The 19,008-nt window shown below is 43.3% G+C and overlaps 1 protein-coding gene across 2 annotated transcripts in view; it reads right to left on the bottom strand.

Annotated features, from left to right (window-relative positions):
* Positions 1–13,302, bottom strand: part of LOC105497451 (gamma-aminobutyric acid type A receptor subunit beta3) — a 224,937-nt gene extending 211,635 nt beyond the window's left edge. Inside the window, exons 1-3 of one of the 2 annotated variants that reach the window (XM_071067295.1) lie at positions 13,168–13,302; positions 12,214–12,305; positions 11,935–12,002 (exon numbers count right to left, since the gene is read on the bottom strand). In XM_071067295.1, coding sequence (XP_070923396.1) covers positions 11,935–12,002; positions 12,214–12,305; positions 13,168–13,247 — 240 coding nt within the window. In that variant the 5' untranslated portion in view covers positions 13,248–13,302. Of the gene's footprint in view, positions 1–11,934; positions 12,003–12,213; positions 12,306–12,412; positions 12,588–13,167 lie in introns of those variants that run through there. The other variant, XM_011768548.2, reaches the window with a different exon arrangement.
* Positions 13,303–19,008: the final 5,706 nt, after the last annotated feature.

The raw sequence follows: 19,008 nt of genomic DNA on the forward strand, positions 1-19,008 counted from the left end.
AACCCTTCCTTGGGATCTAAGCGTTCTTACACCTCAGATTTTCCACTGCAGAGGGCGAGCTTGAAAGCTAAACCCCCTATGTTCTCTAAAGGCAAATTACCCTGAAGTATAGAAGAAATTGCCTAGACAATTAACATTCCAAACAGTTTATGATAATAAAGTAAAATCTTAAGCCTGGAGAGCCATGTTTTATTTAGCATATTTCGTATTGCTTCAAACTCTATTTTATGATTGAAAAGTGGTTCTCCAGGCATAAGGAGAAAAAGAAGAATGGATAATGGATTGATTGATTGATTGATACAGATATAGATATACATACATAAGCACTGTATTTCCAAAACAAGAATGCTTCTTGTAAAAACCGGTTTTTTCTGATTCTAAATGCCAACACACACACACAAGCAAACAAAAACCCACCACAATCAATTAACATTTTTGAATCTCTTTGGATTTCTGGATCTGCTTTCATTTACTCACCCATGATCACCAGTCTTTTACAATCCCTGAGCCAAGTACAGGTCAGGTCCCAGAGAGGCCTCTGCAGTGGTGGTTAATCAATATTGTCCTCTTATGAAAGTACTGTGCTTTACAGAACAGTCCAGAAAATGCATCTGCCCCCCAGCTACTGTTAGGGACTATTCCTGAACAGGTATACACTCTTCATAGAATTATACAAAATCAGGCCAGGTGCAGTGGCTCACACCTATAATCCTAGCACTTTGGAAGGCCAGGGTGGGCGGATCACCAGGTCAGAAGTTCGAGACCAGCCTGGTCAACATAGTGAAACCCCGTCTCTACTAAAAATACAAAAAAAAAAGGGAGCCAGATGTGGTGGCACGCACTTGTAGACCCAGCTACTTGAGAGACTGAGGCAAGAGAATCACTTGAACCCGGGAGTCGGAGGTTGCAGTGAGCCAAGACCATGCCACTGCACTCCAGCCTGGGTGACAAAGCAAGACTCCATCTCAAAAAATAAAAAAAGATTCAATATTAGTCATAAGAGAAATTTTAGAGGTGACTTCCTCCAGAGGAGGCCAAATACTTTCATCACTAGAATCTTTCATCCAAACAGAATTTCATTTTATATGGAAATATAACTGACACATAAATTATATACTATACTATATATTCTCATTGTATATAATATAAATTACATGTCACAATATCTGTGTATGTACCAGAATATATTCGGAGATGGAAGGGGGCTCTCCCTAGTGGGATGCAGCGTCAGAGCCCTGCCTGTTTCCCCTGCTGCTACAGCCCCCAGGAGCAATCTCCAGGTATCCAATGCTACAAATCACAGCCATGCCCAATAGCCTCAGGAATCCGTATTTTGTTCTCCAAATTAAGCTACTATTGTTGATGCCTCTTGCACTTTTTCCTCTTCAATACACACCTCTATCCCATTGATTTATTTATTTATTTATTTATTTATTTTGAGACAGGGTCTCTCTCTGTCCCCCAGGCTGGAGTGCAGCGGCACGATCTCAGCTCACTGCAGCCTCTGCCTCCCGGGTTCAAGATTCTTGTGACTCAGCCTCCTGAGCAGCTGGGATTACAGGAGAGAGCAATCACGACCGGCTAATTTTTGTATTTTTAGTAGAAATGGGGTTTTGCCATGTTGGCCAGGCTGATCTTGAACTTCTGAGTTCAGGTGATCCGCCCCCCTTGGCCTCCCAAAGTGCTGGGATTACCAACATAAAACCCCACGCCCAGCCCCCTTTATCATTTATTCTTACTGTACGTACAAGAAAATAAAAAGGCTTAATACATACAAACCTCCCCTCAATATCACAGAGACTGTTATTGTAAAACAAAAAATCTTATTTTTTTAAATCAATTAATTATATCAAGTGCTTTAATCTTCATTTCTGGAAAATATCACTCATCTCTTTGTAAACCGGTATATTATTTGTCAAAATTTTGCCTTCCACGATGTGGGCCTGTCACTAAAAGAGGCTATGTTAATACAGCAACCTTCTCTGCTATCGTCATCAATACGGAAGACCATTCTGATTCAGTCCTTTAGCCCCATATTTCTTAAACTGTGTCCTACCAAAAACTTTGTGAAGAAGTTGCTAATAGGGCCCCTCATCCCTTCACAAAGAAAAAAAATTCCGGTCAAACATATCTGGAAAACGTTGAACTCTTCACCCCCCATGAAGATTTACAAAATCATTAATGTATTAAAGAACCTGACAATTCCTGCCGCAAAGAAACCTATTTTATGTGTTTGCCATAATTTCCAATATTATTTGAGCAGAAACACTTTGACTACAGGACACACATTAACATTCTACAGGAAGGTGTTCTCTAAGCAACCGTTGTTTTAGTCCACGCCACAAGGAATGACATCTCACAGGGAATTTTGGTGCCCAGGGCCAAATCAAAAGAAAGATTCAGAAACGAAAACTCATTCAACAGCACAATCCAATATACCCTCATACCAATGAGTTACCCGAAGAATGTTTAACAGCCTCAACAAAGAACATCGCACAATCAACCCAGGTCTTCAGACAGGTATCCCCGCCCTCTTTCTAGCATGCAGACTGCCTTGAAGAGGCAAGACATTTTGCAGGCCCTGCCCTAATTGTGAACTCAGCGCCTTCAGCGTATACCAATGGTGAGAAATTATGCTTAGAGGGCACCTGGCAGTAACTCCAGCGCCTCCCAAGGGTTCTTGGCCCACAGCTTTGGAACCACTGGTCTGGGCCATAGGGATGGCCCTGTTTTCCATAACTCGGATATTTTTTCTGGGACAAGTTCACAGGGATCTTCATGTTTAAAGTTACAGTTAATTTTATGGGCTAAGCACCCAAAAAAGAGAATCTCTGCAATAAAACAGTTCAAAGATACACCTTTACTGCAAGGGCCACTGACTCCAAGAATTCACTCAACAAATATTTACCAAGCATATCCTACATGGCAAGAACTGTGCTCTGTGGCCATTCTAGTATATTTTTGACCTGATATGTGGACTTATCTCTCACATAGAGCATTACAGTCCGCATAATTGGCAAAAATTAATACTATTACAATAAATTATCCAAATTGGCTTTGTTCCTTCACAACCATTCTGGGTCTGCATAGATAACGCACACACACATACCATGGAATAATGGATGACCCAGAAAATTTGTTCCTTCTACTCATTAAAATTAATTATTGTAAAGTCTTATTCAAAACAATAAAATTTAAAAGAACAGTGATGTGATGTTGAGTTAACTGACAAATATTTTACACATATATAGCAAACAGTCAGGGTTATATCATTTTAGACTAGCAGATTTTGTAATCTTTAAAGTTAATACAAAATAACATAAAACAAACGGGCCAGGCACAGTGGCTCACATCTGTCATCCCAGCACTTTGGGAGGCTGAGGCGGGTGGATCACCTGAGGTCAGGAGTTCAAGACCAGCCTGGCCAACATGGTGAAACCCTGTCTCTACTAAAAATAAAAATTAAAACATTAGCCCGGCGTGGTGGCATGTGCCTGTAATCCCAGCTACTCGAGAGGCTGAGGCAAGAGAATCGCTTGAACCCAGGAGGCGGTGGTTGCAGTGAGCTGAGATCACACCATTGCATGCCAGCCTATTTCCTCACCTAAAAAATGGAAATGAGGTTAACACCTCTATTACCTACCTCACCAGCTGATGGATCAAATTTGATAATCAAATGTGACATAATACCTGAAGCATTTTATAAAGAGGGAAACTCAGTCTTTATATATATATACACACACCGGGCTCATGCCTATAATCTTGGTCTCAAAAAAAAAAAAAAAAAAATATATATATATATATATATATATAGTGTCATGAATCATGGCATGTGGATTCAGCAGTTACATAAAAGGGATTCTTTTATTGTAGAACTGGGGTAAAACATGATGATGATGTAATCAATAAAATTCATATCCTCTTTTAAAAACAAATTAGGACACTTAAAGAACTGTGATGTTCTCAGATCTTAATCTTATTCTTATTTATGTGAAATGTTAGTACCACACATGCCAAAGTTTTTGATATCTGTAGTAAATGCTTCTGTGTGATGTTTAAATTCAGTGGAAAATTGCAAAAAGAGATACATTACCCGGCCGGGCACGGTGGCTCAAGCCTGTAATCCCAGCACTTTGGGAGGCCGAGACGGGCGGATCACGAGGTCAGGAGATCGAGACCATCCTGGCTAACACGGTGAAACCCCATCTCTACTAAAAAATACAAAAAACTAGCCGGGCGAGGTGGCGGGCGCCTGTAGTCCCAGCTACTCGGGAGACTGAGGCAGGAGAATGGCGTGAACCCGGGAGGCGGAGCTTGCAGTGAGCTGAGATCCGGCCACTGCACTCCAGCCTGGGCGACAGAGCGAGACTCCGTCTCAAAAAAAAAAAAAAAAAAATAAGATACATTAGTTAACGTTTACACATGGCTTCTAATTCTGGATGTGGTCTCCTGACTACAAAGGAATGAGGGGCAATCTACATTTCAAGCTACAGAGATTAAGAGACTCAGTCTCTGTCTTGATTGAATGGCACTGAGCACATCGCCAAGAGATGAGAACTATCTTAGTCCTCTTCTTCCAAATTTTGCAGCTAGACAATCCTCTTAATGGCTGGCATAAATGGCCCAGAAGTAAGTTGCACCAGAAACTTGCAAACCAATGAAAAGCACTTCTGCTCCACTGCACTGCTGAGTGGTCAGGGGGAAGGGAAGACAAAGCCCAAAGAATCCCTGTCTAAAAAGAACGTCAAAACTTCCCTATAATATATGAAAGCTCCACCCTCATATACTTTATAACGAGACACAAAACTTTCAGTGCACAAAGGCACCTGTGTTGGTGCTTAGAATATCCTCACCAGTGCTTACATAGGCTAAATTTTGAGAGAACACTGCAATCCTTTACTCTTCTTTCTGCTCTGAAATCAGCATAAAAGTTCCCCCAGTGAAAGGGGTACCTACCAACTACAGAATACTTGACAGACTTTGTGATCTTTGGTCGGTGGTATTATAATTGGTGCAATCACACAAATTATGGTTGAATTATGTCCTCTAAGGTAAACGCTGTATACATCACATTTAGCCTGCGAGATTCTTCCTGTCCTGAGCCCAAATTCCAAGATATAAAAGTATTTCATTGGAAATTGACTATCAGTTTCTTCATGCACATATGTATTTATTCATTTGTTTATTCTTCATTCATATATTCCTTTCCACAAATATTGAAAAGCTACCTATCAGATACTGGATCCTATGCAAAGAACGGCTCATAGAAACAGCCCTGCCTCACGGAGTGTATGGTCTAATGGAGAGAGATGGAGGAGAAAGACTAAGCAAACAAACACACCAAAAGAATATTTAACACTATAATAAGCGTTGCAGGAAAGAATAAGTTTTCACAGAAATGCAGAATGGGAAATGTCTAATTTAGACAGCAGTGAAGGTCATGGAAGAAGATAAAGTCCCATGAGCCCCTAATGGAACATCTTTTGTTGTCCTGTAGCATGAGGAGGTAGAAAGACCAAAGGAGCAGAACCAGGTCCCAGCTTTGCCGTGAAGTAAGAGTGAGAAAGTCGGTGCTATTTCTGAGCCTATTTCCTCACCTAAAAAACGGAAATGAGGTTAACACCTCTACTACCTACCTCACCAGCTGATGGATCAAATTTGATAATCAAATGTGACATAATACCTGAAGCATTTTATAAACTGCAGAATGGTGTAAAACTGTTAGTTACCAACTCCCTATGTCACACCTCAACATGAATGACTAAGATTTTCAAATGTTTGATAGGCTTCATTTATTTATTCCAAATGTTTGATATAAATACATGCAATCATCAGCATGCATAAGACACAGACCCCATGAGAAAGAAAGGTTCAGCTACCCATAGAATAAAAAGAACAGCTGTCACCCATATTAGATTGTGAAAAGTCAGTTGATGAATTCAGATGGTTTTCCTTGTGAAAATCAAGAAGCCTGCAGTCCCAAACATGAGTCCTTCTTTCCAAGAGATGTGACATCCTAGGAGAACTCTACACCTCCTATTGACACTTCTCCATTTCTTTTGTTCCTGCATGCATTTCATTAAAAGAACACTGCCCTCCTCATTAACATCTATTCCATTTTTCATTTAAACGAAGACCAAATCTACAAGATACCCTCATTTGGCAAGTAGCCCAAGAAGCAACAGCTATCTTTTTGAACTCGTTTTATTTACCATTATCCAAGGAAATATAAGTAGAATATTTTATCTTTGGAAAAACCAAATGTTGGAGTCAAAGACAGACACCAGTTGTAATTTGGCAACTGCAACTCAATTACCTACCAGACGTAATTCTTTAACTACACGTAAATAAGCAGATTTGCCCCATCACTTCAAACTAAAGACAACATACCATAAGATCCTAGAGCCCAGCACAGGCTCAAGCAAGAGGTCATCCGTAACAGGACGATGCATGTAAGATCCATTTATTCAAAGAGATGTAATATAAGTTTTACAATCCCCCTGAGGGGAAAGGCAAAAAGCATTCTCTTTTTGCTCTCTATGCTACACGTTTTAATATTAAACACAAGCCTCTCTTACTAAAGAGCATATTATGTCAGGTATTATTGTCATCCATCTCTGAAGTTCATTATATGCTTTCTTATCAGTGCCCCAGCATTGATGTATGATCATAACTTATGCATGAAACATACTGTCAGTGAAAAGTAATGTGCTCAATAAACACCCTCACCTCCCAAATGGAGCAACCTAGAGCCACGCACACACACACACCCTGGACCTTACCCCTGAAGTGCCTTCCATGTAAGCAGTTTTCCAACCCCAACTGGGTCAGGGAAACAGTCTTCCTTTCTGCTGAGTCATCCCCCAGCGTGCTCCGTAATAAGAGCATTAGCGCATTTCCTACCTTTAAACTGCTAATAGCAATAGCAATTCATATGCAAACTCTGAAAATGGCCCAGGCCTCTCCAGAAGCAAGGAGTAAAGTACAGCCTGCTAACACGTGACAGTGTGGGTGTCCTCACTGAGCTTTTCTCTGTAGACCTCAGCCCTTATGATATCACTTTGGTATCAATTGTGTCCCCACACAATGGGCATCTGGAAACCTCCGACTGAATTCCTGAGGATTAAGTGACTTGCCTGAGGCTAGATGGTCCCATGGACTTGGAAACAGAACCCCTAGGTCCCAATGCAATAAGGCTCTTGTTAAACACACTACATGGACCCCTGGGATTCAGCTCCTCCTGCCTGAGAACCTGGCCAGGGACTGGACATGCTGTGTTCTCATTCAGCACTCTCTGATGGCAAAGCAGCTTCTAGACCCTGAAATGGGGGAAAGGAGACTGAGTAACATAAATTTGGACAAAAGATGTCTAAAAGCTGCATTTTCCAAACCTCTAATCCTAGCTCACTCTAGCCTGAATCTGCCTCTCCTCTTTGCCTCTCTTCTAAAAAGAAGAAAGAAAAACATAAAATAATAGTGCAAATGTGTATGTGTGTGTGTCATTTTTGTACACAGGTCAGACTTTATCCGTTTAGTAGTGATATAGCTCCAAAGCTGCTTCTTGAAATGTGCTAAAATTATGTTCATATGCACCACACTTATTTCACACCTAGACATTAAAAAATTGATTTTGAGAAGAAAATGCAACAAGTGAGAAATGAACACAAAACAGCTAGCATAATGAATGCGTATGTCTCATAACTAAAAATACACATTATAGGTTACCCAAAAGGAACTCTAATTTAAAAAAAATAATAATTTTTTATATGCATGAAATGAGAAAAAAAGTCCTGTAGTTACACTTTCATTAAGATTGAGTTAATTTTAATGGATTAGTTAAGGATGAAGTGATAACAAAGTGGAAGTTAAATTACAGGAATTATCACTATCGCTAGAATCTGAATCTAGTTTTATGTTCCTAATACCACATAGTTAATGAAGTAAAAAGTAAGTACATGTGACTTCTCCAAATTAACAGATCAAAATAATGGCTCATTTTAATAAGTTTTTTAAAACTCTTATTTTAAAACACTGTGTTTAAATTTAAAATCCCTAATTGTTTTATTTTTCAATATTTTATGTTTCCTATACTTGCAATAATTTTTCCCATTTGTTGATCTCTTCATCTATCTACTCAACACATTTATTGTTCACTAGAACCACGGGTAAGCACCAAAATGATAACACACACAGTAATTTTCAGCAGACAGTGTTCTTGGACATACGCAATCTCACTTAAAGAAATATACAGACTAAATCTCAATAACTATCTAGCCATGCGTAATTTTTTATAGATTACCTAAAATTTTAAACAGGGGCTAAGAGAAACAAGAGGGAAGTTACATAAAGCAAAATGTTCTTTGATGAGTATCAGGTCAGCTAATTAAAAAAAAAAAAGAGTGTATGAAAAGAAACATTAAAGGATTTAGGAAAAAATGGAAATGTAGAACTCCACTATCCATGAAGCAAGTTATGGCAAAACCAATGCTAAATATTAAAACACTCAAATCCTTTCCTAGATTGTTTCCACAAAACACCAAAATGAATGATGAGATATGCATTTACATGCATAACTAATCTATGCATGTGTTTATTTGAGGTCGGAGACATTTTTTGGAGGCATCATCGACACACGTTACCAGTAGATAAGGACTGGAATCTACAATCGTTTAAAGCAAAAAGCAACAACAGCATCATTCTTGAGTAGTATCTGTTATTGTTCTCCGCAATGACCCTAAAAAACTCATGAACAAATGCATACACATCTCTCCCCATTTTCAGATATACGTGTTTTTCAAAGTCTTTGTTTTGAACTTTGGTGAATTTGTATTTATTTCACTAAATACACGTTTTCAAAAATATATCTATCAAAACCTGAGGGGAAATTTTCAAGAAAGAATCTTCCAAGATCATTTATCCCTCATTGATTCTACCTCACTATCTCTAATCCTCTACTAAATTAACATTTTGGCCAAAATAATCATCTTATGCCACAACTCAAATCATGTCAGTTACCTGCTTTAAAACCTTTATCATTTATAGGCTCCTTATTTCCTGAAATTATCATGTGAAGTCCTTGGCCTCTGGCAGAACGGTCTAGGTGCACAGGGGTTTGTCTTGCTTTTCCAACTTCGTCTCTCCAATCTCCCCTTCTAAATCTCTGATCCTGTTCATCTATCCATTCAGAACTCTGTCATTTTCTTTCCTAACCCAGAATATCCTCCTTCAAGTAAATCAGTCAGAATTCTATTCATATCCCTCACATAATTTAAATATAATTTATTTCATGAAAGTTTCCACATCAAATACCTCCCTTCTCCCAGCCAGCTTCTCTCGTCCCTCCTCCTCCCTCCCTCCCTCTTCTGTGTGCCTGTCACTTGTTCCTCTAATGGGCCTTGCCACATTCTACCTGTGAACAACCGTTTGTCATATCTGCTCTAAGAGTGACAACACACTTAAAGTGAGACCATTTCTTACTTAGTTTCATAACTTACCACACTTAGTTTTGTGTGACCAGTAAGGTGATTAATAAAGCTCATTAATAGATTTTACTGTTTTCAAACAACATAACTGAGTGGCAGCTCTAATCCTATGCTCATATATTTTCTGTTCTTTCCCTCTAAAACGTGAGTCCCTAAATGATATTTAACCATTGCTCTATTTGAGGTTTCTTTAGGAACAGGTGAAATACCATAATTATCATGCACAAATATTTTAAGGAAAATCAGATTTTTCTAGAGCATGATGTGACCAATCTGCTTGTGGGAAGAAGATATTTTCAATGGCTGACATTCACATCTACCCAACAGCCTTCAGTCTCCAATTCTACTCATCCTCAATATTTGTTTATAATAAGTGTGTGTTTACAGAGCCAGAAAAATTACTGTCCTAAGAATGCAAAAAAAAAAAAAATGCATACAAGTATATTTTGGCATGCTATATATACCTATTGGCTATGGAATATACACTTAAAGATTGTTCAGTACAATGGCCTGTATCTTCCATTTGTCTTTCTGTTACTGGGTTTGGAGAAAATTGAGACACTTCAAGTCACAGACTACGAATTAGACAAACATTGATGAAGTTTTTAAAGCTATCAACTAACAGCATGATGCCAGAACTGGAAAACTAAGTTTAAAAAATAACTCAAACAAATATGTGATGGTGTGCAACAGCACACTCTCCTCACTCCCCAAATTATTTTACTAACGTGTAGAGCTCTTGAAGGGCAAAATCAATATTTTCTCTTCCACCTGCCATCCTCCGATACAATGGTTTTTGACATAATAATCCACTAAATAATCAATTAACTTCTGTACTAAATTGTCTTCTCTAGAGAATGTGAAGTCCCCAGTTGAGAAAATCACAGATCACAGAGTGTGGATCTTAAATGTATTAACTTGTTTCCTTAAAAGCACAAAACAAACACATTGAGTAAAATCACTTTTATAGTATTACATAAAAAGTAAAATACACATGTTAATGTTTATTGTAAGGTAATTTATGACTCACATTCCTTCTGTGTTTCTTGCTAATTACTGATATAATATTTGACTTACAAATGTCCTAAGTGATACACTTTGAAAAAAGGTACATTTTTAAATACATATGGTAAATTTAAAAGCTTTAGATTAAGAGTGAAAATTTAATGACAACACCTTGGCGTGGTTAAGTTTCTTCCTACAAGATCCTTAGTGGTAGGTATTTTAAAAGTACCTCACTAACATCTATTTTTAAAAATAGTTTTACTTTGTGTATGTGACTTACTGAAAAATTTCTCAAAATATTGTCCACAAAACACCCGCTTCAAAATATTTGAAGAAGCAGTTTTAAATGCAGAGACCCCAAGACTCCAGCCTACCTTGATCAGAGTCCCTTGGAGTGAGGAACTAGCAAGCATGCATTTAAAGCAAGTTTGCCCACGTGATTCCGACGCACACCAGAGTTAAGAAGCCTACGGAGTGGATCTAAAACCACGTCTCACTGTAGTCTCAATGTTGTATGTCCGAAAGAAAAGTTGCAAACGATTCCTTCCAAAACATATATATATATTGTTTATAAATGCTCCTTCTAGAGCGTCCCTCAGCAGAAAACTAAACTAGTTTTCAAATCCCACGGCGTTTCAGCTCAATTAACAAATGAAAGAGCCATCCTTCTCCCGATTCCCCGGCGTCCTAACGCGCTCCTGGCAAAAGCCCGCTTCGCACCTCGGGGCACTGACCTCCGCTTCCCCCAGTCAGAATACCGAATCCAGTCTGCATCCACAGAAGACCGAAGGGACCCCGGCTCACCGGCCTCCCACCCTCCCGGCAGAGCGGCTCCTCCGAGCCCAGGCGCGGCCTCCTGCTCTCCCCAGCAGCGGCAGCCGGTCAGCACCTCGGACAGAGACTGGCGGGGCCGGGCCCGGGTCAGCCGGTCCAGGAGGCGGCCTGGGAGGAACCGCAGAGACCACCCCTGGAGCGCACAGACCCCCGTCTTCGTTCCCGTTTCCTGCAGCCAGCACCTCTTTCCAAACGACAACAAAGGAAACCTTAACTATCTTACCTAGAACACGGGAGCCACCCCCACATCTCGCCTCTCCCGGTTCCACAGCGCCTGTTGCTAGGGAGGCGAGACGGCGCTCGGGAAGCCCCGGGACCAGGCGGCAGAGCGCTGGCGGAGCTGCAGCGGCAGACGGGAGCGCCAGGCCGGCCGGACCCCTCCGCAGGAAGGCTGCGCCCTCGCGGCTCCGAAGCCAGCCAGGCCCCCGAGCGCCCCGGGCGGGTGCAGGGAGCCGGGCGAGCGAGGGGCCGGCGCCGGGGAGCGCGGCTCCCTCTGCGGGCCGGGGAAACTCGGCCCCGGCCGAAGAGGCCTCCGGCCCAGCCCTGTGGACGCCTGTGATCCCAGACAGCGGGCCGGGGGCGCGGGGACCGCCCTGGGAGGGCGGGCACTCACCATGTTGACTTCGGAAACCATGTCGATGCTGGCGATGTCAATGTTCATCCCCACGCAGACCGGGGGACCTGCGGGAAGCGCAGGACACGGCGATCAGCCCAGCTCCGACGCGGGGCGCGGGCGGCTCTGAGGACTGGGGGCTACCCCAGGAGGGGCGCGGGCGAAGGGCCCCCACCCCCACCCGCCGCGGCTCCGCGGCTGCGGCCCCCGCCTCCCTCCGCCCAGGCCGCCGCCGCCGTGGGTCGCGCTTCCCGCAGCGGCCGCGCGCAGCCCACTTACCCCCGAAGTCGGGTCTCAGGCGAATGTCGTAGCCTTTCAACAGCTTGTCCACCGTCTCCTTCACAAAGGACATGTTCCCGGGATCGTTCACACTGGGGGAGGGGCGGGGGGCACACAGAGCGGGTCAGGGGCGGCTCAGCCGCCCGCGCCCCGCGCACCCCGCGCCCTGCCCGCCCGCCGGCCCACCCGCCGACCCTACCTCTGGGCGCAGCACACCACAGCCACCAGCACCGGGGCCGAGAAGATGCCGAAAAGCCTCCCTCCCGCAAGGCCCCACATCCCTCCGCCGCGCCCCGGCACGGGGGAGGGGGCGCCCCGCCGCCGTCGCGACCCGCAGCCGGGGCTGCTCCTGCTGCTGCCGCCGCCGCCGCCGCGCTGGCCCGGAGCGGAGAAGGGCGGAGGGGGAGGAGAGGAGGGGGAGGAGCGGGCGCTGGGAGGGGAGGGAGGAGCGGGGAGGAGAGCGGAGCGCGCGCGGGCGCGGGGCGGGGGAGGAGACCGGAGAGTCGGAGGCGGAGCCGGCGCGCCGCGCACCCTGCCCTCCCCCTCGCTCGCCGCGGCCCGAGGCCGGGGCCCTGGGCGCTCCCTCCCGCCTCGGCGGCCGCCGCACGGGACTCGGAGCTCCGGGACCGCGGAGTGCGGGGGCGGCCCGGGCCGGACGCTGCGAGCGGAGCCGCGGCTGCGCGGAGTCGGGCGGGGCTGGGGGTCGGCCACGGAGCCGGCTGCTCTGGGCTCTCGGCGGCCGGGCGAGTGCGGGGACTGTCCGCAGCCTCGACGCGGGCATAAGCGGCGGCGGAAACGCTGCCCGCCTACCCCGGCCCCCGAAGTGGGCCCCGCACGACGACCACCGCCCGCTGCGGCGCCGCCCCGGAGCCCCCGGGCCGCGCCTCTGCCCGCCGGACTGCGTGCTGCCGCCTCCCGACGGTGCCTGCAGACGCCGGGAAGCCCCCGCCTCACCTGCGGGGCTCAGAGCCTCGGGTCCCCAGGGTCCAGGAGAGCCAGATGGGCAGCAGGAGCGCCAGGAGCCCGGAGCACATGGCGCTGTTCCTTCGGCCTAACCTGCTGGGATCCGCTCTCCCCCACCGTCTCCGAGCATCCAAGCGGCGACGCGGGGATCCCCGCCCCTACCCCCACCCTCAGGCTTTCCCGCCTGACCCGTCGTCCAGCCCCTGGCGTGGCGGCCCGATTCTTCATTTATAAAATTGGACCATTTTTTTAAAAGCTGCTCCTTAAACTGCACCTCTTACCCTCACTCCTGAACATTTCTTAGGCGCACTGAGCGCTTTCTGCTCACATGTACACATATGTAATGGATGGTTAAGAGAGGCCTGAATATGTGTTTTGTTATCAGCAAACTAGATCCCAGCCAGACTTGGAGACTGGATTGTCATTCCAGGGATGGTAAAATGTCTGCCTCTTTTGGTGCCGCCCAGAGCTATCCGTGATCCTTAATATAAGGCAAGGATCCTTGCTTCCCTGTGACAGGCCTCCTTCGGCTGTCATTAGGCGGCCACTGGCGCAAGGACCCTGGTGTACCAGTGCACAGCGGGTGCACCCGGCCCTCTGGACCACCACCGCACACCTAAAGGGCCACTCACCCACAGCCACAGGTTTTATATTTTAGTGAATGATCCCCAATAAAGTTTCTCTGTACCTCGGATTTCTAATATTGAAAAAGATGGTTACACAATCCTACTTGTAGCCAACTAACAAAACCTACACATCAAACTCGTTTTTGTGTTCTGTAGACCTCTTCAAATTATTCCAGGACTTAATGGTTAATAATAGGTAACTACTTTATTGACTCTTTTTTTTTCTATGAAACTTAAGCTTTTCTTTAACATCGTTGAGACTTTATATTAGTAAATATCTAAATCTAGATCCTAAATCTCACGTTGGCATGTTTCTGTGCATTAATTTTAAATATCACTGCCTTTTCTAAAAATCAGCTATTTTATTTTTGGAACAGAAAATGTGACCGCAGTACCTGGAAGATTCAGAGATAAATATAGCTCCCTAATTATTTTCTGGAAAAGTCTATTCACCACTGCTTTGCATTCAATGTCCTGTTAATGCACAATGGAATTATATGGAAAATTGTATCTGTTGTATCAGACACACATTCATAGTTCAGTTTATTTCTCCAATTTCCATGCAGTTCTTTTAGAGAAATGCCCTGCTGGAGATCGTGGCTATAAAAAGTAAACAATGAAGAGAAGTTGTTTGAATAAAACCAACAACATAGCAAGAATTAGCCCCCTTACTACCAGTTTATATGTTCTAAGACTTGCAGAACCACATTACAACATTATCCAACCGTGCATCACATCAGACCTTCTTGGCTTCCCCCTGTCTCTGGAGCTTTTGGCTTTAACACCCCAGCTGCTGCCTCAGCACCCACTTCTGCAAGAAGTCTGATCAGCTTTACATGGGAACAAGCCCACACGGGATATGCTCATATCCTCATATCACAAGGTCTAAGATGCCACGGGATTTGCTCAGTACTCACATATATGCAATCTGAAATTTCTGGCAAGTTAAAAATCTATGGGGCAGACCTTTGGCTAACGAACACATATTCATGGATCAAAGAGTCTCCCTTTATTGCCTCCTAAGAAATGTCCTGAGATGCAGTTGCTGTTGGCCTCTCAAAGATGATCTTGTGAGATGGATCCATCTTTTGTACTTCGTACTCAGCAGTGGGTGGTCTGCCTGATAATGAACCCTCCCTCCTATCTGCTCCCTCTCTTTCCATGCCTAAATTCCCTTTTCCTTTGCTCCTGTTTTCATTGGAATCAAACACCCTAGTAACATATCACCAACTAAATTTTGCCTCAGGATATGTTTTCTGGGGAACCTAGGCTGAGTTGTGAATTAATCCGCAAGTCATTAGAAGTGTCACCTAAAATGCAATCTCTTTCAAAAGGCAAAACCAAAGAGAAAGACTGCAGAGGTGTGATCAGGATGCATGGGCTATAAGGTTCTTACACACCCACACACTACTGCACATGACAGCCACTGCTCAGCTTGCACCTACACCCACAACAAAGGGTGGCCATGCAGCCCGCCACCCTTCCTCCTTTCTCAGCTCCCTCCAACATAGGCAGCCATCTGGGAGGGGAGGATAAGCACTGAACACCAGCACCCACATCCTTGTGCTCTCTTGCTTAGATAGTAATTACGTATTAGCCAAATCAGCAGAAAATTATTAATTCAGTTCTTGCATTCATTTTAGACTGGAAGAAAAAAAGGCTCCAGGAGTCCCACAGAGGGTAATTTTTCATGGTAGTAGGAAAAGGAGGTGAATGCCGTTTTGTTCATAGGAAGATGGTTTTAAATGGTCTAGAAGAGTATTTGGAGACACTCAAGGTAGAAAGCAGATAGCTGGGAGGCATCAGGTGATCACATTACGTCATCCACGTCTGTGCGTTCTGATTGACCCAAATGCCTTTTACCCAAACTGTTTTGTTCAGTCACTTTTCTTTCTTATAGAAAACTTGTTTTTTTAAACAGTATCAAAGTTTTTTGGCACCAAATTTTAATGCTCTTCAAAAAAAAATCATAACACATGAACTAAAATGTTGCATGTATAGTTAGCTAAGTCTCAACAAATGTATAAACTAGTATACATTTTCATCATTCCCAAAGTTCTCTTGTGACCCTTTGACCCATCTGCCACTGAAGGTTCCAGACAAGCTCTGAACAGCATACATTCTGTCATTATACTTGTTACTTTTTTTCTTGCCTGTTTTAAGCATTCTATGTAAGTAGAATGATGCACTATACGTTGTTTCACGTCTGGCGTCTTTCACTGGGTGTAATGTTTCTGAGATCTATTCATGTTGTTGCAGATCCATAGTTTATTCCTTTGTATTGCCAAGTAGTATTCCATTCACCTGTTGATGAGCCTTTCTAATTTTAGTGATTATGAATAACAATTCATATAGAGGTCTTTATGTGGACATGAGGTTTCATTTCTCTTGGACAAATACCTAGGAGTAAAATGGCTAAATCATGTGGTGAGTGTATGTTTAGTTTTATAAGGAATTGCCAAAATGGTCCCCAAAGTGCTTGGAGGATTTTGCATCTCACCCGCAACGCAAGAGAAATGCAGCTGCTCCACACCTCGGTGGGTGTATAGTGGCAACCCATTGTGGTTTTAATTTGCATTTGCCTGGTGATATATATAAGTAAGCATATTTCATTTACGTATTGGCCACTCACATTTTCTTTTTGAAGATACAAGATTTTTGCCCATTTTAATTGCATTCTCTGTCTTTTTCATTGAGATGTGAGAGGCTTTTTTTTTATTGAGATGTAGTCTCCCACTGTCATCCTGGGTGGGGAGCAGTGACTCAATCTCAGCTCCCTGCAACTTCCACCTCCCAGGTTCAAGTGATTCTCTTGCCTCAGCCTCCTAAGCAGCTAGGATTACCATGCCTGGCTAATTTTTTGTATTTTTAGTAGAGACAGAGCTTCACTATGTTAGCCAGGCTGGTCTTGAACTCCTGACCTTGTGATCTGCCCGCCTTGGCCTCCCAAAGTGCTGGGATTACAGGCGTGAGCCACCACGCCCAGCTAGAGTTCTTTATATATTCTGGATATAAATCCTTTGTTAGATATATGTAATGTAAATTTTTTCTCCCAGTCTGTAGCCTTGCTGTCTCATTTCTTTAATAGTATCTTTCAAAGAAAAGAAGAATTTAATTTAGATGAAATGCAACTTATTCATTTTTTTCTTCTAAGGTTCAGACTTTTGATATTCTACTTGAGAAATCATTGCCTAATTAAAAGTTAAGATTTTCTGGATGTTATCATTTAAAGATTAGCAATATTTAGACCTGTTACTTGTTAAGTTTTGTGGATGATGTAAGGATCAAGGTTCTTCCAAATGAAGTGTACTAGTCAGTTCTCACACTGCTATAAATACCTGAAACTGGGTAATTTATAAAGAAAAAATGGTTAATTGGTTCACAGTTCTGCAGGCTGTGTGGAAAGCATCTGGGGAGGCCTCAGGAAACTTATAATCACAGCGGAAGTCAAAGGGGAAGCAGGCATGTCACATGGCCAGAGCAGGAGGAGGAGAGAGAGGAGGGGAGGTGCTACACACTTTTAATCATATCTCACAATAACTCGCTATTGTCACACCACCAAGGGGGATGGTGTTAAACCAGGAGAAACCGCCCCCATGATTCAATCACCTCCCACCAGGCCCCACCTCCAACACCGGGGATTATAATTTAACATGAGATTTAGGCAGGGACATAGACTCAAACCATCTCATGAGCCATGATTTGTTGGAAATATTCTTTCCTTCAATCTGGTTACCTTTATATGTTTGTTGAGAATCAATTGATCTTATATGTGTGGCTGTGTTTATTCACTCTATTTTGTTTACCCTTTTCCATTAATTTATCTATATATCTGTATACCAATCCATACTGTTTTGACTAATATAGCTATAAAATTAATATTGAAATAATGTAGCATAATCCATCCAATTTTGTTCTTTGCCAAAATTGTTTTAACTATGTGACGGCTTTGCATTTCATAAATATTTTAGAATGATCTTTTCAATTTCTAGCCTGATGGGATTTTAATTGGAATTACATAAAATCTGTAGATGAATCTAGGGAAAATTGACATCTTAACAACATGGAAAACTATCAGTTTATGAAAACTCTATATTTAGATCATCTCTAACTTCTTTTTGTAAGTACTTTGTGTATTTTAGTGGAGGTTCTGTATTTGATTCATTAAATTTATCACGATTTCATATTTTTATGCTATTATAAGTGATTTTTAAATATTTAATTGCCAATTGCATATTGCTAGTACATATAAATATGATTAACTTTTCTATATCATTACATCCTACAACTCAATGTACTTATTATTTTAATAGTTTTGTAGATTCTTTAGGATTATATCCAAGAGATAATTACATCATCTGTGAATATAGTTTATTTCTTCCTGTCCTATATGTAGATGTTTTTAATTTCTTTTTTCTGCCTTACAGTACTGGCTGGGGCTTCCAGTACAATGTGGAAAGGAAGTGGTAAGAGTGGACACCCTTGCCTTGTTCCAATATTAGGGTTTTGTCATTGCTGTTTGGGATTTTTGTTTTTTGTTTACCATTAAGTATGGTGTTGGTATCTTCCTCTTATTTTTCTTCTGTTCTCCCTCTTCTACCCTCTCTTCCTTTTCCTTCATCTCCTGGAAGAGTTTAGTCCTAAGAGTAGGGAAGTACATGGTGTGTACCTGGTATGGAGTAGGGGGCTCTCAGGCCAGAGTCCAGGCAGTGTGAGGAGGGCACGAAGCTTCATAGCTTGAGAAACTGAGAAAAGCACCATTTCACATAGAAGGCTTAGTTTGAAAATCACAGCCAAAGCAAAGGAAGGCAGGCCTGGAGAGGGAGAGCCAGCCATAGTTATCAGATCATAGAAGGTGGGCAAAGTAGCCTGTGTTTGAAATTATAGCCAAAGCAAAGCTAAGAGAACATCCCCATTGAAGCCTGGTCTGGTTTGGCAGTCTGTTTCAGAGGGTGAGGAGAGTCTACACATGAAAACTGCCTTGCATGAGGGTCTAAGCCCATGCAGGAGGAGGGCATGCACTGGGTGGGCCAGCCTGGCATACAGAGTTCGAGCTCACACAGTGCTAGGAGGGTTCCCCCACAGGAAGGCAGGCACAAGGTGAAGATGAGGGGGTCATTCATTTGATAAGGTGACCTGTCATGGAAAACCAGCCAAAGCAAGGTCAGGAAGGCATCCATGTACTGGGATGGCCCAAAATGGGGAG

This window comes from Macaca nemestrina, chromosome 7, assembly GCF_043159975.1.
Source record: "Macaca nemestrina isolate mMacNem1 chromosome 7, mMacNem.hap1, whole genome shotgun sequence".
Classification (NCBI taxonomy): domain Eukaryota; kingdom Metazoa; phylum Chordata; class Mammalia; order Primates; family Cercopithecidae; genus Macaca; species Macaca nemestrina.